Source organism: Phocoena sinus, chromosome 10, assembly GCF_008692025.1.
Source record: "Phocoena sinus isolate mPhoSin1 chromosome 10, mPhoSin1.pri, whole genome shotgun sequence".
Lineage (NCBI taxonomy): Eukaryota > Metazoa > Chordata > Mammalia > Artiodactyla > Phocoenidae > Phocoena > Phocoena sinus.
In genome coordinates this window covers 5,626,401-5,650,293 of record NC_045772.1, presented here as the reverse complement: position 1 = coordinate 5,650,293, position 23,893 = coordinate 5,626,401, and the positions used below count along the sequence as shown (strand labels likewise).

The following is a 23,893-nucleotide window of genomic DNA, read 5'->3' as shown; positions in this document are numbered from 1 at the left end:
ATTCTGGACATTTTCCCAGTCGGAAAGATGTAAAAATTAAAACATCTATTATGTCTTTTATATTCTGAGGTGGGTTATAAGGAGACAAAAAAAAAAAAAAAAAAGAGGAAGAAAATATTCAAAATACTGGGAAATATCCATATTTTAAAAGTCTCCTTGTTTTTCAGACCCTGCAGTGCCTGTGAGGTTGGCACATGCCGTCTAGACTTGTTTTTGCTCCAGGAGCAGATTCTTCCACTAACAGAGGCAACATCATCTTTATAACACTATGGAAGCAACCACAAAGACCCATTTTAGTAGCGATTTATAACTGCGGTGTGATGTGAAACTCTCAGGCTCAGAGTGAAATCATCAGGCTTGGTACTTTTGTTAATGGCCCAGAGGATATTCAGAAAAGTGGGGAAAGGCAGGAAGACGAGGAGTGCCTCTTGGCTGAGTGCTATATAAATTAAGTTAAACACAGCCCCCCCACCCACCTTCCAGTGGCTTCCGTTCAATACTCAAGCAGCCACAGAATCCAAGCATTTGGCTTTTCTGAACGATCTGGAGTTTATTGGAGGCTCAAAAAAAGTCTGTGCAGGCTTCGCCACACTGCCCTCGAGTCAAACGCCAAGAAGCAGCTAACGTCCCCCTGCTGCAATGCCCAGCCCAAACTCAGCAACAAAGTCCTCAAAGGAAAATTAAGCTTCTGTTATCATGTCAGGATGGAGAGCCAATAGGGAGCACATCAACCAACAAATAAATCCTGAAATTTTTCATTCTTCTCCTAACCCCGGGCTCTGAGTAAAAGTCAACTGTGAACTGGAAACCCATGGGGTGGTGGGCGAGGTCCCAGGCAGGCAAAGAGAGACCACTGGTGATGGATGACTTAAATCATCGAGATGCGTTCAAAGCTGCAGGCCAGATGACTCTCACCCGCGGGGACTGGAGGAATTAGAACCGTTAGCTCTCACTTTGGAGAATTCGTGGAGAGCTTCACGAACATGGGAGAAATGCAGATTGAGGACCTCTTTTAAAAACAGTCAAGACAGAGAAGGCAGGAGGGAAGGACGCTGCCTGGATCCAGTGAACCCAACAGGTCCCATTTTGAAATTGGCTGAAAGTCCTACTGAACAATCTCTCACCATACCTTCGTTTACTTACTTTTTGTATTCATCATCTTTCATCTTCAAACAGAAGGTCTCCAGAACCCTCCTCAGCGCATGTGGTTGGACCAGACCCGTCTTGTTAACATCAATGAGCTTAAGGGCTTTGATAACAGTTTTAATGTTTTTGAAAACCTGTGTATAAAAAGAGATTTAGGAAAAGTCAAAAGATCCAGCGTCAAAAATCAAGATGGTAATAATAAAAGTGAACGTGTTTAAATACTTCTTGTAAAATAAAATGTTTTCAAAGACTCACAGTCGTAGGTATTGCAAAATGACATATCTATGGAAAAAGGGACACTTTACATTTCTTGAATGTTTTCAAAGCAATTTTCTCTGTAAATGCTCTTAGTAAGTTTAAAAAAAAAAGAACTTTTTCTGATGTAAAGCAGTAAGTCTCATACACAATTCATTGCATTTTAGAGCCATATGAAAAATCTTTTTTGTTAATTGATACTTTAAAACCGTAATTCTGGCATAGCTGGATCTGGACAATTCTTATTTTTCACAGCCACATGCAAACCATTTTTACTAGGAACTGAAAAATATGAGTGTATATTCCAACCCCTCTGAATTTTTAAAAGATATTACAGAAAAGCTTTACAGTGATCTTTCCCAAATTCAGCAAATGCATATTTATTGGGCACAGAGACCTGAAAGGCATTTGGTTAGGTCCCGTGGAGACACGAGGCCGCGTGCCTGCCCTTGAGCCACTTCTATGTAAAGGAGAGAAACACCCGCCAGGGCTCACCCGTGCCAAGCACAGAGCCCTGTGACTGCACTCTCCCGAGCCACACGAAGGACGTACCGTTTCCCCACTTTTAGATAAAACCGAGGGTGGGGGAGGCCACAGGAGTTGCCCATCATCACCTGGTTAGACGATAATGATGCTGGGTTTCAAACTCAAGTCCACCCCCAAACTGCACCTCCCGCAGAGCAGATAAGGCATGTAAATAAATATTCATAAATATTCACCAAGATAGGAACCATGGGAACAAGAGCCACAACACTTCCAGCAGAGCCACCTGGGAGGCTTCCTGCAGGAGGCGGCATCTGAGCCAGGAGGGGGCCGGGGCAGGACAGGACAGGAAGGCACTGAGTACAGCTGGGCGTGAAGAGGGTTGTGGATGAAGGGTGATGAACGTCTGGTATGGCCAGATCCTGGAAGGTCTGACTCTGCATCCTGTACTAGATCACATCCAAGTCCAGCCCAGACTCGGAGGGAAATTAGTGCTCCTTAAGGAAGGAGTTTAGGGAAGACTCTAAGATGAACAGGGTTTTTCCTAGTTTCCTCAACGCCTCCTCTGATGGGTCCCTACACTGTCTCTGACTTGAAGGAGCCTCCTGCCAGCCCCCTCCCAGGGTGGCCATCTTAGGGATCACGCAGGAGGAACCACTGAGCTGGCCTCTGCCCCAGCTCCTCCCGGCTGGGTCATCTGCGGCCCTCCTGCCTCCGCCCCCCGGGCCCCCGGGGATGTTAGCCGGCCTCTGACTCAGCTCCTGTCCTCCTCCCATCCAGAGGTCACCTGCCTCCTCAAACTCACGCCTCGTCACCACTAACTGCCGCTCTCCAAACGAAGTCCCACATCCAACGCCCCCCGTCTTTCAGCCCGAACCCCAACACCCTTCTCCCCTCCAGGACCCCGCCTGCTGGTCCCTCTCCTCCGCACGCCTCCCCACGGCCCATCTTTACAGTGACCCGGTGCCTGTGTGCTTGACCGTCACCTCCCTCCTCCTGCCTTCCTGGTCTTGGCTAGACCCTAACCCTGGTCAGATCCAACTCATCGCCTCTTCCAAGCGCCTGATGCGGCCCGAGAGGACGGGCCATCGAGCACTCACCTGGGTCCCCTCACTCAAGACCGTCCACCCCGCCAGCAGGTGCGCGTGGTGATGCTTGCCTGGGCGGTCCGCTCACCCACCACCGGGCACATTTCCCACCTTCTCCACTCTCCGCCTCCCTTCCCACCCCGTCTCCTTCCTCTCCGCTGATAACCTTCCTCCTCACTTGCAGAGAAACCAGAAGCAACTGGACGGCAAGGCCCCGTGCTCCCCGACACGCCCAGCCTGTGTGCCTCCACACCCGGCCAGCGGCCTCTGGTCCTGCGCCGGCCACCACTGCTCTCGCGCCCATCAGGAACTGCCCGTGCCCCGCTGTGCCCAGCTCTGAGCTCGTGTCCACGATGACGAACCGTCTGAGAGGTGAGCCCTCCCTCCTCGCCCCGCCTCACCCCTGCCCCCAGCCACTCCTTCCCTTTTGCAAATTCCCCCTCGAAAGCTGTCTGTGCGTCCTGTCTCCAGCCTGTCTCCCCCCACACCCGATCAGTTCTGTCCGCAGCACTGCACAGAAACTGTGACCTTGTCAGGGCGACCTTGCCAGGCCCGGCGGCTCCTGGGCGCCCATCTTGCTGTCTCCGCAGCAGCCCTCCTCCCAGCTCACCGCCCCTTCTTCCTGGACGTACGCCTCCTCCCCCACCGGCTTCCACACTCCCGCCCCGGGTTCTCCTCGGCTTTCTGGCTCGGGCTTGGCCTGGTCCGTGCCGGTCCCTCCTCATCTCCCGGCCTCTGAGTTCTGGGCATCTGCAGACTCGGGCCTCGGGTCTCCTGGCTTGTCTAAGCACACTCCGTCCCGGGCGGCCCAGGCCTGTAGCCTTAATGAGCAGCTGATGCCTCTCAGTGTCTGTCTCCAGCCCTGGCTCCTTCTCGGAGCCCCAGTCAGGACATCCAGCTCTAGAGGCCAGCAGACGCCCAGCTCCGCCCCGTCCCACCGTGGCCGGGCCTTCCCACCAGATTCTTCGCTCACATCCCACATCCGGGCCAGCCCGAGAGCCCAGTGGCCCTCCCTTCAGAACGTTTCCAGAACCCAGCCCAGTCTCTCCGCCTCACACCCTACTGGCTGGGCTGGTGTGACGGCTTCCCACTTGGGCCCCCAGTGTCCACGCCTGATCCCACAGCTGAGGCTCCAGCAGCAGCCAGGGTTCTGTGTAGCTAAGGCTGAGCACGCCCTCCAGTCGCTCTCGTCCCCTCCAGGTGAAAGGCCAGAGCCCCGCAGAACGGCTCCTGCCGGCTCTCCATCCCCCCAGCCGCCCACTGGCTCATTGCCTTCGGGCCACGGTCTCTCTGCTTCTCGTGGGTGCCAGCCCAGGAACCTCCTGCCTCAAGGCCTTTGCATTTGCTGCTCCTTCTGTCTGGAAACTTCTTCCCCAGACACCCACTGGCTCTGCCCTCACTTCCCGCAGGTCTTGGCCCAGGTGTCATCTGATCCAAAAGGCCTTTCCTGATCCCACCCGCAGCACTCATCTTCTGCAGGGTACTTCTCACCAATGCATTTAATGCTCGTCTTTACTGTCTGTCTCTCCCTCTGGCAAGTGTGCTCCCTGAGAGCGGGGCTCTGTCCACTGCTTCACGCCGGGGTCTAGAACAGCCTCTGTAAGCATGTGCTTGAGTAAATGAATGAGTGAATCCATCTTCTTTTCACCTGCCTGGAAAACAGCCACACTCTGAGGAAGCCTCGTTATATGTTGACGAACACACACCTCCTCGAGGCCTATCCTGAACGTAACAATGATTACATTCAATGTAATAAAGATTACAATAATATGGTAATTGAACAAATGTGAACTGGATGTTTGCAAGGCCCTGTGCTGAACTGTGTACACATCTCCCACTTCCACCGACCAGAGAGCATTGGCTGAAACGAGCTTAATATTCAGAATCAGGAAGACCAAGCAAGGAAGAGCAGGGAGAGCATCAGCTGGAGCGAGACGGCTCGTGCACGTCCACCCTCAGCTCCACCACTTTGTCTAAAAGCACAGGGCCCCAGCCACAGAGAGCGCTTGTGCCCGTGGCCAAAAAAAACCCCTCGGTACCTTGTCTGCTGCCAAACCCTGATTCACCTCTTCTGGGAGCACATGAGGCGATGCGCTTTTTTAAAACCCAAAGTAACCCAGATGGACCCAGCGTGGAAAGCAGGGAAGCAGCAAATCTGGCACAGAGCTCACACCCACCAGAGGTATGTCTCCAAGTTTCTTATCATCTGTCAGACTGAAGTTTGGCAAGATCTAGATGGAGGTGCAGATGGCGAGGCTTATCAGAGGCACCAGAGTTAGGGCCGTGGTGTGAAGACTCGTCCTACCCCTGACGGTGACGGGAAAGAAGAAAAACACAAAGGAGTAAAAGGACCTGCCCCTGCCTCGCCCCGCTTCCCTCTCCCTTGAAAAGGGAGAAGAGGTGGGAGAGGAAACGCAGAGAGAGAAATCGGGATGGTGTGGGCAGCATCCGGCTCCTCTCTGGGCCAGCCCAACGTCTGCCATTTGGCTCCAACTGGGACACGTGTGCGTTAAGAGCCACCGGCTCTGAGCCTCCTGTTCCTTCCACCCCAGCCCCAGCTCTCACCCAGCAAGGCCCTGGGCTCCAGCCACACTGAGCTCCCTCGCTTCCCAAGCCCTCCGGGGTCTCTTCACCACGCCCAGAGCCCTGGACGATCTGACCCCCACCACCTCCTGACCTCACCCGGCAAGTCCCCTGGCCCTTTCCTGCTCCAGCCACACAGGCCTCCCTGCGCGTTCTCACACACAGCAGGCGCTCAGCCATCAAGGCTTCTGCACGTCTGGCTCCCTCCGCTGGACGGCTCCCTGAGGTCCTCATTCAGGTCTCGGTCATGTGCCACCTGCCCCGAGAGGCCTTCCCGATGACCTGCGCAAAAACGCACCCTCGTCCCTTTTCTCCTTCGCGTTCACCCACACCTGCACATTTCATATTTCTGTCTCTGTTTATTGTCTTTCTTCTTCCATTGAAATGTAAATGCCACGCAAGCAGATTTGGTTTCATTTGCTGCTGTATCCTTAGGCTTACGACAGTCCCTGGACAGCGTGGATGCTCATAAATATTTGCACAGTGAGTTTACAGCCGTGTTGCTGCCCAAACGCCTTCCTGTCCGCTCCGGGGCAGGAGCTGGCGCCGTCTCTCCTGCTCTTCTGACGGCACTTCCATCCCGACACTGGCCCCCTGACCTCCATCTTGACATTTTGGTGAATTCCTGCCTGAAGGTGGTACCCAGCTCCTCCCCTGCGGGAGGGGACCTCCCTACTCCCTGCCTGCCCTCTGCTCTCCAGGAGCTCCATCCCCCTTCACTTCCCCACTGCTTCTCGGGAGGAGGGCTCAGAGAGGGCCAAATCCACGGAGAGAGGAGAAAGGCTGTACAGCTCACGGGAGGAAAGGGGCCTCCTCCCAAATCCAGCTTCTCAGAAAGGAAAGCGTGGTCTTGCCCTGTGAGGGCCCAGAGACCAGCTTGAGAAAGGTGCTCTCCCGGCCCAGCTCCAGCGCCTGTGGTGGCCGAGCTCCCTTTCCTGCGTTCCAGGTGATGCAAACTCCTGCCTGCTGCCTGTTTTTATATGCCTGCAAGCTGAGAATGGCTTTTACATTTTTAAACGGTTGAAAAAAATCAAAAGAAGGATATTTTGTGACACGTGAAAGTTATCTGAGTTTCAAATTTCAGGATCCAAAAGTAAATTTTATTGGTGCCCAGCCACGCCCCCGTTCATTTATGTAAATGAGTTGCCTCGGGCTGTTTCCCCTACAGGGGCAGAGCTGAGTAGTCGGACTGAGCAGTCTGGCCGGCCAAAATACAAATATTTACCATCTTCACAGAAAAAGTTCACAACCCCTGTTCCACTCCCTCCCATGCAACCCCAGATATCTGAGTGGGTGGTAGGTGTCAGGCAGCTTCAGGTGCACAAACACAGAAGCAATGAGGATTTAAAAAGAAAACCAAAACAATAGCTAATTATGACATTAAGGCTCGAGACCCAGGAAATGGCCTGAGACCCTCTGAAGACCTGCCCTCAAGTCTTCTCTTCCCCGCCACCTGCCCCAGACCCATGCTCTGAGCCCTGCGCCAGGCTTAGGAGTGCGCCGCCCTTCCCGGCCCCCTGCTAGACCCCCCAGCTCCCTGCTGCACCCCAGGCCCCCACAGCCCCCAGGCTCCCCCTGCAGCACCACAGACCCTGCGCGAAGGGCAGCATCTGACCCTCTTCCTGTCCTCAGGGCCCCCATACGGGGAGATGACTGAGCCCTGGGGATGGTTCAGAACCAAGCAATCTAGAGAAGCGAACCACAGTGAAGATGCATTAAAAGGTTCGCTTCTTCCGTCTGGACAGCAGGGCTAGGAAAAAGCAGGCTACAAAGCCTAAAAGTTCTGAAGTATGGCTACATAAACCAGGACTCGCTCACCTAACATTTCAAGAAAGGAAAAAAAGCCCCGTTTCACACAGGAGTACAAAAGGAGGAAGTGATTACTGAAAAGGAAGTGGTAGGAGCAAAATTAAATTAAAACTTTCCCCAAAAGATTTAGATGAATTCATGGAGGGCAGACTCACAAGTGTTACTACATGGAGCAGAGAATATCTGTCCTGAACAGTAAAGCCAGGGAGGGAGTAGGGAACAGAAACCTCCTCCAGATACAGAAAACTACACAAAGTACTCCGGGCCGCCATCGTTCGGGTAACCTTGGAACAGTGACCTGACTCTTCCTAACTTCAGTTTCCTCGTCTGTGAAATGGGAATGAAGAAGGGCACTGTATCAGTGTGTGCAGGTAAGATGAGCTCACGTGGGCTTCCCTGGCGGCGCAGTGGTTAAGAATCCGCCTGCCAGTGCAGGGGACACTGGTTCAGTCCTTGGTCTGGGAAGATCCCACATGCCGCGGAGCAACTAAGCCCGTGCGCCACAACTACTGAGCCTGCGCTCTAGAGCCCGCGAGCCATAACTACTGAGCCGGCGTGCCACAACTACTGAAGCCCGTACGCCTAGAGCCCGTGCTCCGCAACAAGAGAAGCCACCGCAATGAGAAGCCCGCGCACCGCAACGAAGAGTAGCCCCCGCTCGCCACAATTAGAGAAAGCCCGCGCGCAGCAACGAAGACCCAACGCAGCCAAAGGTAAAATATAAATAAATAAATAAATTTATAAGAAAGAAAGAAAGAAAAATGGGTAGATATAGTAGAATTTCATCAAAATTTATTAAAAACAAGAAATGAGCTCATGTGTGCAGGTATCTCCCAGGGAACATACTCAATAGATGGTGGTCTGATAGGAACTGCTGATCAGGACCAAAGGCTGAGGACAGAGATATAAATAGCCAGATAGCCACACACACATGCTGGAGAACAGTAACTGGCAGAACCAGCACTAACCCCCACACCAGCCAGCGCCTCTACCTCTTCCAGAAAGTCTTGAGTGGACAGGAGTCCAGGGCCAAGAACAGGGCCTGGATCAACGAATAAGTGTTAAGTGGATGAATGTATGGATGATGGATGGATGGATGGATGGGTGGATGGGTGGATGGGTGGATGGGTGGATGGGTGAGTGGATGGATAGATAGACGGATGATGGATGGACAAATGGACAGAAGGAAGGATGGATGGATGGATAATAGATGGATGGACAGATGGAGGGAGAGATGGATGTATGCATGCAGTGATAGATGGATGAACGGATGAACAGATGGATGGATGGGTGATTGATTGCAGCATTCATGGGGAAGAAGCTTTGGTGAGCCAATGAAATCCTTATACAGACAGGACTGGTGCCTGCAGAACGGCAGATAGGCATGTCATTTCTGTGGACACAGTGATCTGCTCTACACCTTCCTGGGGGAAGAAACTGAGAATTGAACAGAAATAGCAGAGCAGGAGGGGAAGATTAGAGTGGTCTACATGCCTATTGTTGGCATGGACAGGACACGTGAATTTTCCATGAGTTAAGTGGAGAACAAGAAAGGTAGAAGGCTAACAACGAAGTATCAGAAAGAGAAATTAAGGAAACAACCCCACTTACCATCACATCAAAAAGAATAAAATACCTAGGAATAAACCTATCTCAGGAGGCAAAAGACCTGTACTCCAAAAACTATAAGACACTGATGAAAGAAATTGAAGATGACACAAACAGATGGAAAGATATACCATGTTCTTGGACTGGAAGAAGCAATATTGTTAAAATGACCATACTACCCAAGGCAATCTACAGATTCAATGCAATCCCTATCAAAATACCAATGGCATTTTTCATAGAACTAGAACAAATAATTTTAAAATTTGTATGGAAACACAAATGACCCTCAAACAGTCTTGAGAAAGAAGAACAGAACTGGAGGAATCATACTCCCTGACTTCAGACTATACTACACAGCTACAGTAATCAAAACAGTATGGTACTGACACAAAAACAGACTGATAGATCAATGGAACAGGAGAGAGAGGCCTGAAATAAACCCACACACTTATGGTCAATCTATGACAAAAGAGGCAAGAATATACAGTGGAGAAAAGACAGTCTCTTCAATAAGTGGTGCTGGGAAAACTGGACAGTTACATTTAAAAGAATGAAATTAGAACATTCTCTAACACCACATACAAAAATAAACTCAAAATAGATTAAAAACCTAAATGTAAGACTGGATGCTATAAAACTCCTTGAGGAAATCATAGGCAGAACACTCATTGACATAGATTGCACCAATATATTTTGGATCCATCTCCTAAAGCAAAGGAAATAAAAGCAAAAATAAACAATTGGGACCTAATTAAACTTAAAAGCTTTTGCACAGCAAAGGAAACCATCAACAAAACAAAAAGACAACCTACTGAATGGGAGAAAATATTTGCAAATGATATGACTGATAAGAGATTAATATCCAACATACATAAACAGCTCATACAGCTCAACATCAAAAAAACAAACAACCCGATTAAAAAATGGGCAGAAGAATTGAGTAGGCATTTTTCCAAAGAGGAAATGCAGATGGCCAACAGGCACATAAAAAGATGCTCAACATCGCTAATCAGCAGGGAAATGCAAATCAAACCCACAATGAGAAATCACCTCACACCTGTCAGAATGGCTATCATCAAAAAGAACACAAATAAAAAATGTTGGTGAGGATGTGGAGAAAAGTGAACTCTCCCATTGTTGGTGGGAACATAAATTGGTGCACTGTGGAAAACAGTACGGAGGTTTCTCAAAAAAAAAAAAAAGAAAGAAAGAAAGAAATAGAACTACCATGTGACGCAGTAATTCCATTCCTTGGTATATAACCCAAGAAACCAAAAACACTAATTTGAAAAGATACACGCACCCCAGCGTTCATAGCAGCATTATTTATAATTGCCAAGATATGGAAGGAACCTAAGTATCCATCAACAGATGAGTGGCTAAAGAAGGTGTGGTATATACAAAATATACAATGGAATACTACTCAGCCATTAAAAAGAACGAAATTTTGCCATCTGCAGCAACATGGATGGATTTGGAGGGCATTATGCTAAGTGAAATAAGTCAAATAGAGAAAGACAAATACTGTACGATATCGCTTACATGTGGAATCTAAAAAATAAAACAAACTAGTGAATGTAGCAAAAAAGAAGCAGACTCACAAATACAGAGAACAAACTAGTGGTTACCAGTGGGGAGAGGGGTGGGGCAACACAGGGGTAGGGAAGTGGGAGGTACAAACTATTGGGTGTAAGAGAGGCTCAAGGACATATTGTACAACACAGGAAAATAGCCAATATTTTGTAATAACTGTAAATGGAAAGTAACCTTTAAAACTTGTGTGAAAAGCTTTTTTCAAAAGAAAAAGAAAGGCAGAAGGCTTGAGCTGTCCTGCTCCCAGGGCTGCTTCTCAAGTGAGGGGACAACACACAGCATGAGAAGGCGAGGTGGACCACCGGCAGGAGGGCTGAGGAGGTGCTGGGGGATTAGGCCAGAGCTGCTCGTCACCAGAAAACCACCGAGTTCAGAGGCCCCCAAAGCACTGTCCTAGTAACTCCCCATGTGCCCCATGAGAGCAGCCTTTACCTGCTCCCCACAGAGCACACCAGTGAAGGGGGGAGGAGGCCAGCTCCCCTTCCTCAGCCCTCATCACGGATCCCACGAACCGGGGAGGAAGGAAGCAGAAGGAGGGAAAGAGTCGCCAACGAGCCCGCAGCCCCCCTGGCCCTCCCCCTCCGCCTCCGGGACCCGTGGAGCTGCAAGGAAGGAGGAGCGGCCAGCTGAGCTGCATCTGAGCTCCGGGTTTAAAACTGGACTAGTCTATGCTGGGCGTGTTCTACCTGAACGTGACCAGAGAGCCGTGGGATCTGCTAAGACAGCCTTCGGGGACGAGGAAGGCAGATGCACCGACGCCCGTGTAAGAAGCAAAGAATCAAACTGCTTCATGTTTGTACCCCACTGAGTTCAGATGGTTCAGTAAACTGCCAACAGTGGATGTGATTCTCACTCTATAGTTCTTTGTTTAAAATTCTTTTTATAGCACTGGGAGCTCCAGGAAGGAAAGCTGTGAACCCAAACAAATATGACCACCCAGACTTGAAAGAAGGTGAGAAAAGGCCTAAGGTTTCCTCCCTGGAGCCCAGAATTCCCCCTCTCCAGGCCTGGCTCTGGTGGGGCCCCTCCCGGGGGAAGGCAAACCTTCCTCGGGCCAGAGGGCAACCTGCACCATGCTATCCAAATTAGCTCCTGATTCGCTGTTTTCTGCTCCCTCCTCACCTGGAGCCACCTTCCTCACCTGGTTTCTAGCAGCAGGGGGTTGGGGACGGCAGCCCACCCGCCTGCCTGCGGACTGAGACGCAGGGGAGGGGGCCTCTGGCCGCCCCTCTGTCTTGGCTCCGCAGCAAAACGCAGGGTTCGGCAGCCACTGCTGTCAGTCTGGCACCTTTCTGTCACCACGACTAAACTCATTTTAAATTTAAGGAGTACATTTTAAAAACTGAAGCCAAGAAAAAGGATTTCTCTTACAATAAACACATCAATGCTCATTTTCCTTATTATTCTACTTTTGGTTATTTCGTATAAAATCTTTAATTAAAGTTTTTCTTTGAAATTGTCATTATCAACCCAGAAGAAAGGAAGGGGGAGAACAAGAACAACACAGCTGTGCAGATATGAAGCGCTGTTCAGGACTAAATGAACTGGAACGGAGTAAGGAGCCGACTGTTACGTTCTTGGTTTTGGCTCTGTAGCCTCAACAGCAGTCTAACTTGTCACTTTATATCGATTCCATCTGTTTACACTCTGCAGAGTATTGGCTTCCTACCGTGAACATTTCCTATTTACCAGCTGGTAGAGATGGTCCAAACCAGATAGGAAAAAATGAGACTACATTCAGAACCTCATAAACACAAACTTTCAATCTGGGGACGCCGTGTGGAAGGAGCGGAGCTGGCGCTGCTCCCCTTTCACAAAGGGGCTGACTTCCGCTCCCGGCTCCAGTGCTGACCCCCAGGCCGAGGAGTAGGCCTTGAAGCACTGAACAAATGCAAACCCTGCCTTTACCACAGATTGAATAAGCTCACATAAAAAGACATCTAACGGAGACCCACGAAAACAGAGGAACAGGGAACAGACTAAAAAAGAGCTACAGCAACCTAAAAGTCAGAGTTGCTATGACAGCAAAAATCCAAAAATCTGATTTGGGGTTTCCTTGCAGCCACAGTGAAAAGGGAAACCTCCTGTTCTATACACCACAGGCCACAGGTACCTCCCCCTACATTTGATTTTCATTTTTAAAATGCCCACCTGCCACAAGTAGCTTAAAGTCGTCTAATAAGAAATTCTAGCTACTCACTGGACTTCGGACACAGCTATGAAAATAGGCCCCAAGTCCAAATACCTAGGGCTTTAAAAAGGCTGCCAAATCAAGGAGAAATATTTCCCATCTCTCCTTTCTAACCGAGCCCACACTCATAGGGTGGAAGCTCCTCCGCAGGCACCACAGGCCAAGAATACCAAGGCCCCTGTCACCCCGACCCCCGACCACTCATAGAACAGAGCTGCACACCAGGAGGGGCACGCCGATCCCCTCCCAGGAACTCCGTGGCATCCTTCACATAGCAGAGGTGCTCAGCAAATGCAGGCTGATGGTGATGGTGAGGGGCTGACCACTCCCAGGGCCTGGTGACAGGTACCCCTGATTCCAGCTGCTCTCCCATCAGGTGCATCCATTACTCTGCTGACACCATCTCCTAAAGTCCTCCTGTCTCGTGTCATCATCCCCTATCAGAAGCCTCCGATGAACTGCCACCATCAGCACCACCCTTTGACCCACACTTTAGGGTAAATGCCTCCACCTTCTTCTCCAGCCTGCATTTCAAAATGGCTCTGTCCTGGGGCTTCCCTGGTGGCACAGTGGTTGACAGTCCGCCTGCCGAGCAGGGGACACGGGTTCGTGCCCCCGTCCAGGAAGATCCCACATGCCGCGGAGCGGCTGGGCCCGTAAGCCATGGCCGCTGAGCCTGCGCGTCCGGAGCCTGTGCTCCGCAACGGGAGAGGCCGCACCAGTGAGAGGCCCATGTACCGCACAACAAAACAAAACAAAATGGTTGTGTCCTCTGTTCCATCTTGCCTTGAGAAACAGAACTCCTCACAGAAGCGTCACAGATTTGGTGTCCCCGCCCCGGCCACATCTCCACTGCCTTCAGCTCCGTGTCCTGTCCTTCCACCAGGCTGCAATCCTGAAAGCTGTCCCGAGTCCCACCCTCTGCCCCGTCCTCAGCACACACTGACAGCCCAGCCACGGTCCAACTCAAGCTCCAGTCTCACCTTTCTCGTCCAGCTTTTCCTGGCTACTCCAATTACTGTGAACTTTGCAGAGCCTTATTTACTCATCCTGTAAATACTCATTGAGCTCACATTAGGTGCCCAACATGTTCTGTATGAAGACATAGGATCTGTTTAAGGCACTAAAGTTCCAACAGTGAGCAGGACAGAGAAGGCGCCCACTCCCAGGGAACAGTATTTCCTAGTAATGAACAAGTAAACAAACAAAACCTCAGGATGTTCTAAGTGCTGAGGAATTTTAGATAGTGTAGTCCGAAGAATTTCCGGGGGGGAGACCTCACACGCTGAGTGCCAAAAGCCAGGTTTTCGTCTGAAGTTTATTCAGCAGGTGACCAGAAGCCACAGGGCATCTTAACCAACGGGGTCTGATGAGATCTGACTCATGTTTTGAACAGATAGCTCTGATGTCATGTGAAACGGAGACTGTAAGACGCAAGAACAGGAACAGGAAGGGCACTGCAGGGGTTACTGAAGTGCACAGGGTGGAGCCCCAGCGGCAGTGGGGATGCAGAGAGGTGGATGGGCTCAGGATACGGTACAGGATGCAGCCGACAGGACTTGCCAGTGGACTGGACCGGGGAGAGGGGCCGGTAAGGGAAAGATGGGAATCAAGGCTAATCCTGTTTCTGCTTGAATGATGGAGGGAGGTCCGGAGAGGAAGGCTTCTCGGGGTGTGGCAAGGAGGGCCAGCAGCAGCCCTGGTTTGGTCTGTGGACAGTGGTGAGTCTGGGGTCGAAGATGGAGATAGAAACATGGGCGCCATCAGCACACAGGCCTCTTCGTAGCTTTAAATCGTAAATGACCACGTACTGCCATTTAATCTTCCACACAATAGCTCATTTGTCATATCTCCTCCAAATGTGAACTCCTAATTTTTTGAGTAACTTCTACGGGCCCTGCACTATGGTAAGTTCCTTTTATATTTATTCTCATAAATAATCTCAACAATATTGGAAATATCTTGCAATATTGCTTCCCCATTTCACAGCTGAGAAAAAAGTTTCCAGAGAGACTGGTTTGCTCAGTGTCACTCAGTGAGTGTCTCAGTTCAGATGCATACTCAGCCTGCGGAGTCCAAGGGCTTCAGCCTCCCCCACTCCACCATCCCGTCACCCCTACTCCACCATCCCGTCCCCCCACTCCACCATCCCGTCACCCCTACTCCACCATCCCGTCACCCCACTCCACCATCCCGCCCCCCCACGCCACCATCCCGTCACCCCCACTCCACCATCCCGTCCCCCCCACTCCACCATCCCGCCCCCCCACGCCACCATCCCGCCCCCCCACGCCACCATCCCGTCCCTCCAACTCCACCATCCCGTCCCCCCACTCCACCATCCCGTCCCCCCCACGCCACCATCCCGTCCCCCCCACGCCACCATCCCGTCCCCCCCACTCCACCATCCCGCCCCCCCACGCCACCATCCCGTCCCCCCACTCCACCATCCCGCCCCCCCACGCCACCATCCCGTCCCCCCACTCCACCATCCCGTCACCCCCACACCACCATCCCGCCCCCCACACCACCATCCTGTCCCTCCACTCCACCAGCCTGTCCCCATGACACCGCAATGTTTTAAACACTCAACCCTGCAATCTCACGTGTACTATTGACTTGCCACATGCAAGAAGATTTTTTTTTTTAAGAGAAACTTAGTCTGAAATGATATAAATTCTGACACAACAAAATCTTTGCTTTAGTTTCCTGATGAAGCCTTCAGTAAATTACTAATAGAGCAACCCAAAATAGGTCCTGGGGTAGAAGCATTTTCAATATCATTTCTTTATAAAATGGCAGCCGATTATTTTGTTTTGCGAAATTCTCTGGATCCGGCGTGAGCACGGCTCTTCACTGAGCTGCAGAGACACAGGAACAAGCGCTGTGACAGTTAATCACTATCCTCAGGTATGACTGACAGCCTTTTCTGCAGAGGAAGAAGCTCCTCAGATACAATCTGTCCCAACAGCTCTGCGATATGCTAATATTTTCTGCAGACGAAAGAGAAGTTGTGTTCACATATCTGCTATAATAGGTAATTAATACCAAGTGCACCAGAGGAGAGATGATAAAAGTGGGATTAGGAGAATATTACGAATTAACCAAAAGCTTGTATGTTTTAGTAGATGGCCTCATTTTGAGTTTGACACGGTCTTTTTATTAGGCAAACAGACTGTATTCTGATACATTCGTTTGTGCCGATGTGGTGTTCTAATGTTAAGGTATGTTTATGAGATGGTTGTGATCCTAACAACTGTTTCTTATCCCTCGAGCGATAATTTTTTTAATTTATTTTTTAAGAAAATTCACCTATTTAAGAAAATGGATATACCCATCACTTGTGTCTTCACTTTTGTGAAGCTATTACCGACCAAGCAAGCAGTTTAGTACCTCTTATTATTTGCTAATTGCTTCTGAAATGGCTAAGGCTGCATCTCCACAACCCCAGGGCCCCAGGGTAATCCCATAACGACTTGTGTCACTTGGTGTCCAACAGACACACTAGTCACGGCTGACTGGGCAGACCAGGTATTCTGACAGCACAGCTCCCAGGCTAAAAAAAGAGCAGCCCTGGGCTTCCCTGGTGGCGCAGTGGTTGAGAGTCCGCCTGCCGATGCAGGGGACACGGGTTCGTGCCCCGGTCTGGGAAGATCCCACATGCCGCGGAGCGGCTGGGCCCGTGAGCCATGGCCGCTGAGCCTGCGCGTCCGGAGCCTGTCCTCCGCAACGGGAGAGGCCACAACAGTGAGAGGCCCGCGTAACGCATAAAAAAAAAAAAAAAAAAAAAAAAAAAAAAAAAAGAGCAGCCCTGATTGGGGCAGTGATGTGGTACAAGAGCAAACAGCCTGGGGCTTTGGGTGGGTTTGTTTATTTTCCTTTTTTTAATGTCTTTAACTGAACTGCACATTCTTGAATTCTAGTCTTCAATTTAAAACTTTTTTTTTTTTTTTGCATGTTGTGGGAGGAGACTAGTCATGACACTTCTAAACACACACTGTGTTCTGATATGTCAGAATAGCTTCCTGTGTCTCGGCAATTCTCCGGACATGGCTTACAATGAGCATCCCCTCACCTCAAGAGGCAAGATGAGATTCTCTTCCTTTGTTAGCCTCTTCTTTTACTTCCACCTCACCCTCTGTGGGGAGTTGACAAAAGATAAAACAGAATAAAAGACCCAAACTTTGTTAACCTGGAAACACATGGAAGCTTTGCTTTAGGTCCTTTTTTCCTGGCAGACTCCTCACCTGAAGCATGTGGAGAACCTAAGTCTTGGGCCTTGGAAGGTGCTGTGGCTCCAGGACAGGGCTGGGGCCCTGCAGGACGGGCAGAAGCATAAGCGTCTGAGGAGTTGGGAAGAAGCATGGGAGGGCAGGATACCAGAGACGGAAAAGGAGGGAAAATTCCCAAATCTGAAGTAGACGCTACACGGACAAAGAGATGACCCTGTGGCTAGAAGACAACCTCCACTCATTCATACGGCTTCCGTGAGCAGAGATGCTTCTCTGCGATGCGCTGGGTCCACCTCCAGGCATAACAAAGAGTCACATTTGCTGCAGGCAGCCGCCTCTCCTAAAGGGTCCTCCCAGAGGCAGGGTGGCCTGAGGTTAAGAGCCAGGACCCTGGAGCCAGCAGCCGAGGCGGGGACTGCAGCTCCTCTGCCCCCCAGCTGTGCACACTTGGCCCAACTGCTCGGCCTCTGTTCTAGTTTCCCTCCCTATCAAGGTGGGATTAACAAGGGCACCTGCCTTAACTGAATACATACACACAGTAAAGCACTTAGAACAGCTCCTAGTAAGTGCTCAATCCGTGCTAACTCTCGTTATTATCAGAGTTGGCAAAATCCAAACAATTACATCAGTGTCCGAAGGATTAAGGCCCAGCCAGCCGGGGGTTCTTTTGCTGCGAGGCTGAAGCAGACACTGTTGGTCGCTTTCTCCAAATCCATTGACCTCTAACCCCTTCTCTTTCTAACGAAACCCTCCATTTTCCATTTGGTTCAGATATCCACCCCCTGGGTTGCCCCGTGCCTAAGGGGAGGGAGCCCAGCCACCACACCAGGGAGTGACCAGGCTCGGTCCAGGCTGCTCGCAGCGGCCAATGCCACCACCAGTGACTGGTTTGGGCGGGGACAAAATCCTGGCCTGTGAGTCACAGGAGGAAGTTCCCCCGTGTTTATAGAGTCATAGCGGAAGAAACAGCATGCTGGAAAGAATCCGGCATCGCGGCATCTGCGTGTCGAGCCTGGAATGCTGGCCACCTCCCGGTGACCGGAGGAGATGCGAGTGAGCAAACCCTGACCTGCCCTCCCTCCGGACTTCTCAGACGAGATGAGACGTTCCTTATCATCTCAGCTCAGTTGGGGGCCTCTGCTTGTCACAGGGTAGGACGACCAGATATCTCGGTGGCTGACGGGACACCACCTGGTGGCGGGTAAAGCTACCACAGGAAGGGTTTCAGGAGCGCCTGACAGGGAGGACCAGCCTCGCTGATGGGTAGAGGGAGGGACGAGTATTTACTGAGCATCTGCTGTATGCAAGGGCATCGCTTACATTATTCTCATTCACTCTCGTGATCGCTCTGACGGGTAAGTGCTGTTGTCATGCCTCCACAGACGGGGAAAGTCAAAGCAGTGGGAGACCTGCCCACGGCCCGTGGGCCGCTGCAGAGGTGAGACTTCAGGCCAGGTGCGCCTCCTTCCCACTGACTCCCTCCGCCTCCCAGGAGATTAAGAGAGCAAGGAACCTGAAGACCAGAGAACTCAAGGGCAGCCAAGGAGATGCCCCGTAGAAGGCACAAAAGAGGAGTCAGAGGGAAGCACAGTCCTCTTTGTGAACAAGGAAAAGCCGGGGCGAGAGGACGAGGGCAAGGGAGCTGCGCACCAGCCTCAGAGTGCCCACTGGGTGGAGCCCGAGTGCAGGTTAAAGCAGAAACCAGGACCAGCGGGAGCCTGAGACGACACCCTGAGGACCACCTGGGGCCCCACGGCCGCAGACAGCAGGCTCTTCACGTGAAGCCACGGGTCACAGTCACCAAAGGACGGAGAGATGGGCCCCGGGGACCACCCAGTCTGCCTTCCCCTCGACTGACGGGGACGAGACTCAGGAAGCCCAAGGTTTCGACTGAACAAGGAGCGTGAATGTGAACACATGCTGGAAGGTCTAAGTGCACATGAATTAGGGCGAGGCTGAGGAACCAGCCACCAGACCAAGCTCACTGCAGAAGAAAACAATTAGGAAACCCAAGCCCCGGGGTTCGGGCAGTTTGGGGTGCCAACAGCTAACTACTTGTTGGTTTAGGAAGGCTAGACCACACACACATTCAGCAAAGTCTGGCTCCCAAAATTCAGAGAGACATTTGCATGCATTCTTGGCTCCAATAAGCCATGTGGACTTATATTTAAAACAAAAGAATTAGCATCTTTCATTCCCAAACTGTGTAGATCGCCCAGCAATGACAATGTATGTCTGAAGACAGCCTTCTTTTACTAATCACTAGGTGTTCCTCTCTGTCTCCAATGTTTGAGCGTGGCCCATTTGCAGGACCAGAGTTGTAGCTGGAAACACGCTACTGCACACAGCCAGCCGCTGAGGAGTGGATTTGGTCTGTTCTGTTTACTTTGGGGTCGGTGGGAAGGGACGACATTCATTTAAGGTCCTACCTATACTTCAAAGGAAGCTGTAGTAATAACCATAATAACGATAGCTGGCAGCACCTAAGTGTTCCAGGTGCTTTATGATGGATACCTTTAAGCCACGCAACAGCTCTGTGAGGTGGGTGTTCTTATCCCCACCGACAGATGAAGAAGCCCAATGACAAGGACTTTGCCCAAGGCCGCCCGGCTGGTAAATGGCAGAGCCCGTCCACGCCACTGCCTGCCCAGCGCCAGGGCGGCAGGTAGAGCTGGGGCGGCAGCTCGTGCTGGCCAGACTGCACGGCAGAGAAAGCCTCGGCGCTGCCCTGTGGTCGGGCGTTACCTCTATCACCCGTTCCTCAGCCTCTCGCCGTCACCTTTCTGTTTAAACCGCGCTGCTTTAAGCTCACTCTTAGTGAGGGGGCTTCTATGGGAAGGAGGCCAGGATGAAAAAGGACTGAGATGAAAGGGCGGCCAGTGGTGGAGTTCCCCTTCAGCTTTCCTCTTCGAAGCCTCACTTTCAGTAACTTACAAGCTAGGCCTATGTCCCTCCCCTCCCCTAACTGTAACGTTGCATTACTGACCCACCTATGTTGAAAGCATGATCGTCATGAACAGCTGACTTTCCCAGGATAATTTCATGATTAACCAAGTCTGTGAAGAGACAAATTAAAGACATATACCATAAATGATATCTATTACATATCAATCACAAATATTGCATATTTCTTACAGAATAACAAATGAACCACAACAGAAGCAGCAAATCATTACACCAGGGTTCCTACTCATATAAACTATAGTGAAAGGAGATTTTTAGGAGCATTTTCTGGTGTTAACGGCATAAGCCAGGGAAATGCAGACAAGCATTTTGTGGGTTTCTGGCTATTTTTGACTTTGAAATGTTTGACAATCTCAGAAGAGTTCAAAAAGGAAAGAAAATTTGTCACATTTCAAACCAACATATTGAATCAAGTAAATTAAACTATGATTCTCAAACTGCTCGTGTAACTGACAGGCCCAAATGCATTTTAAAAAGGGGTCCAATTCCAGCCCCCAAAGGCCGTGAGCATCTCCTCCCTCCCTAGTTGTGCGCCCTGATAGCTACCCACAACCGGCCAACAGGAACAGAGCTATATGCTCCTTTTTAAAACACACGTAGTAGCTTTTGTGGCTAAATTACTCAATTCTTAAATATGTATCGCTCTGAGTTTCACAAGTTATTTTTACCACGCCGCTCTTGATTGGCATTTACTGCCGAAAAGCAGTAGTTTTCTCTTTCCAAAGAAAACCCTGCCTCGGTCGTAGACGAAAACCAAAAGGGCAGCCCTACTAATAATGATCTAAAGTTAATACAAAAGTAATTAATATTCCAGGACTTCTGCTGGTGTCGTTCATCAAAAAGGATGCCATCCGGGCAGGCGAAGTCACGTGAATACAGGCTTTTATGTGAGCTCTACCTGGTGAGGCACGAGAATGTGGACGACAAGACACAGCTCATTCTGCATCAGCTCCCTCTGCTAGCTATTACTTTCCTTTTCTTTTTCTTTTTTTTTTTTTGGCATTTTGGGGTTTTTTTATTAAGAATTTATTTTTAAGAGCAGTATAAGGTTCACATCAAGATTGGGGGAAATGTACAGCAATTTCCCATATACCTCTTGTCCCCACACATGCATGGTGTCCCCCATTATCAGTATCCCCAACCAGAGTGGGACATTTGGTTCAACTGATGAACCTTCATTGATGCATCGTAATCTCCCATAGCCCCTAGTTTACATTAAGGCTCACTCTTGGTGTACGTTCTATGAGTTTTGTCAAAGGTATAATGACACGTAGCCATCATTATGGTTTCAAACAGAGTATTTTCACTTCCTTAAAAATCTTCTGCTTTCCACCTAAATCATCTTCTCTCTCCACCCTCTGCCCTTCAACCTCTAGCAACTACTAAACTTTTAAATTTTACATAGCTTTGCCTTTTCCAGAAAAATAGCAATTACTTTTGACGAAGGGTGGGGACTGGGGGAAGAACTCTGAAAGCTCTCTACTACCTTTTCTCCTACTTGGACTTCGAGCTCTTTTAATGTCCGACAGCAATTCATTTCACTCTCACCTCCCCTTAAAGATAACAATTAAAAATCTTTTGTTAAAATGTTTTACTACATTAATGTTTACATAGAACACACAGAGATCAAAATTATAAGAATTTCTAAATTACGTATTTTTAAATGCAAGGTCTTTCTTACGCCATCCGCCAGAAGCGTGAACTTGGGCCAGTTACTTAGCTTCTCCGTGTCTCGGGTCCCTCATCTGTAAAATGACACACGACATCGACTCCTCCTGGGGTGGGGTGGGAATGGAGCGATTACGGGCTTCATGCAGAGAGCCCTCACGAAGGCCAGGCCCCGTCTCACATGACCCTCACTCCATGGGTTAGCGGCCACCACCATCCCGCTTTCCAGAGGAGGCTGGGGGAGCCAAGGTCACCGTGGGGAAGCCGAGGCACCGGCTTCAGACCCAGGTGGCCTGGCTTCACGGGCCACGCCTAACCCTCGGCTGCGGCACTGTGTCCTGACCCCTGCGGGCTCCCGCTCGCCCTGCGGTGCGCACTGAGCCCCTCTGCAAAGGGCTTAGGACGGATGTGCGTCTATACCAGCCCCCTGTCTCCATCCGCTTTTATTAACTATTTTTGATTTTGCATTACCTGTGTATCTATAAACCGCTTCAGAGCCTCTCTTTGGAAGTAACCATAGGGCTAGCATGAGGATAAAGAACAACAGAGGCCACTTCAGAGTATTTATCCAGTGCCTCCTACACTCAGGCCTGGGCGTGGAGTCAAGCAGGACACCGTTCCCAGGCTTGAAAAAACTTAATGCTAGTGACAGTGACAGACTGGAAATAAGCAATCATATAAGTAGTGTAAGCTGAAGTAATAACAAGTGCTCTGAAGCCAGTAAAGACAGGTGGGGATGGACTGGACACTGGGGTAAGATGGGCCGACTCTCCTGGATGGGGTGGACGATGGGGCATTTGAATAGAGACCCACAAGCTAATACGCCAGGAGCCACCCTCTCGAAGGAAAAGCTCTCCAGGCAAAGCAAAGGGAACATGCAACAGCTTGAAGCCCAGAGGTGGCAGGAGCCTGGCACATCCCAGGGCTGCTACTGTGAGGCCAGTGGGACCAGAGCCCACCAAGCAGGGCCAAGGAACATGGGGTAAGTCCAGAGACGGAGGCTGACACCAGCGCCATGGTGCGGGGGCCATGATGAGGAGACTGGACTGCACACTGGGGAAGGGGAAGCCACTGGAGGGAGCGCTTTAAACAGAAATTAACTTCATTTTACACACGAGGAAACAGGCTCAGAGGGGTTAAGTGCCGAACCCAAGTTAAAGATGAAACCAGGAACCCAGCCGTATGATTCTGTGTTAAATGTAATATATTTAATATGGTTTTTTGGGTTGGGGGGGGTTGTGTGTTTTTTTTGCGGTACGCGGGCCTCTCACTGCTGTGGCCTCTCCTGTCGGGGAGCACAGGCTCCGGACACGCAGGCTCAGCGGCCATGGCTCACGGGCCCAGCCGCTCCGTGGCATGTGGGATCTTCCCGGACCAGGGCACGAACCCATGTCCCCTGCATCGGCAGGCGGACTCTCAACCCCTGCACCACCAGGGAAGCCCTTTTTTTTTTTTTAATATGGTTTTAATTATGTATTGAAGAGATACAAAACACTATTTGTAACATACGTTTAAGATTTAAGGAATAAAAATCATACATACCTGACTTTTTACAGCTGTGTGCCCACCATCAGCTGAAGAAATGGAGAAGTGCCACTGCCCCAGGGGTCATAGGAGGCCGCCCCTCCCTCCCTCCTCTGCATTTGGTCAAGGCTTCCTCAGCCCCAGTGGCAGCTCCTCTGCCCAGTCTGGCTCCAGTCCTCTTCCCTTCACAGGGAAGTGTGTACCCCAAACTCCATCTCAGTATCTGCCTCAGGGGAGCCCCATCTACTGTCTGACATTAACTTAGTGATGCCTGCTTTCTTTAGATTAGTATTTATTTGAATCGCATGTCTTTTTAAATCCTTTCACTTTTAACCTTTCTATAAAACTATGTTTCGGTTTTTCTCTTAGTGGATTTTACTGTTATCTTTTGTCTTTCAAGTGGTATATTTATTATAATTACTGATATATTCAGCATTTCTATTTTTCCTGCCTATTCTGCTGCTTCTTGCCTTCTTTTGGGTTGATACCATTTTTATCATTCCATTTCTGTGCCTCTATAAGTTTGGGAATTATACACTCCACTTTTAGACTTGTAGTAATTGCTCTGGAAATTACAACCAGCATAATTTTCAAAGACTCAAGTTAATCAGAACTTTCATCTTCCGACTGGACAATGTACCAACTCCAGAACATTTAACTCCAGTCCCTCCTCTCAATTTATATATTACTACTCTCATGTGTTCTAATTCTAACCTATTTTTAAATTCCAGAAGCCATCAGTATTCCCT

The 23,893-nt window shown here is 50.1% G+C and overlaps 1 protein-coding gene across 1 annotated transcript in view; it reads right to left on the bottom strand.

Annotated features, from left to right (window-relative positions):
• EFCAB6 (EF-hand calcium binding domain 6) overlaps positions 1-23,893 on the bottom strand; it is a 219,918-nt gene that overhangs the window by 173,837 nt on the left and 22,188 nt on the right. The window contains 2 exon segments of the mRNA XM_032645421.1: positions 1,144-1,280; positions 21,439-21,505. Coding sequence (XP_032501312.1) covers positions 1,144-1,280; positions 21,439-21,505 — 204 coding nt within the window.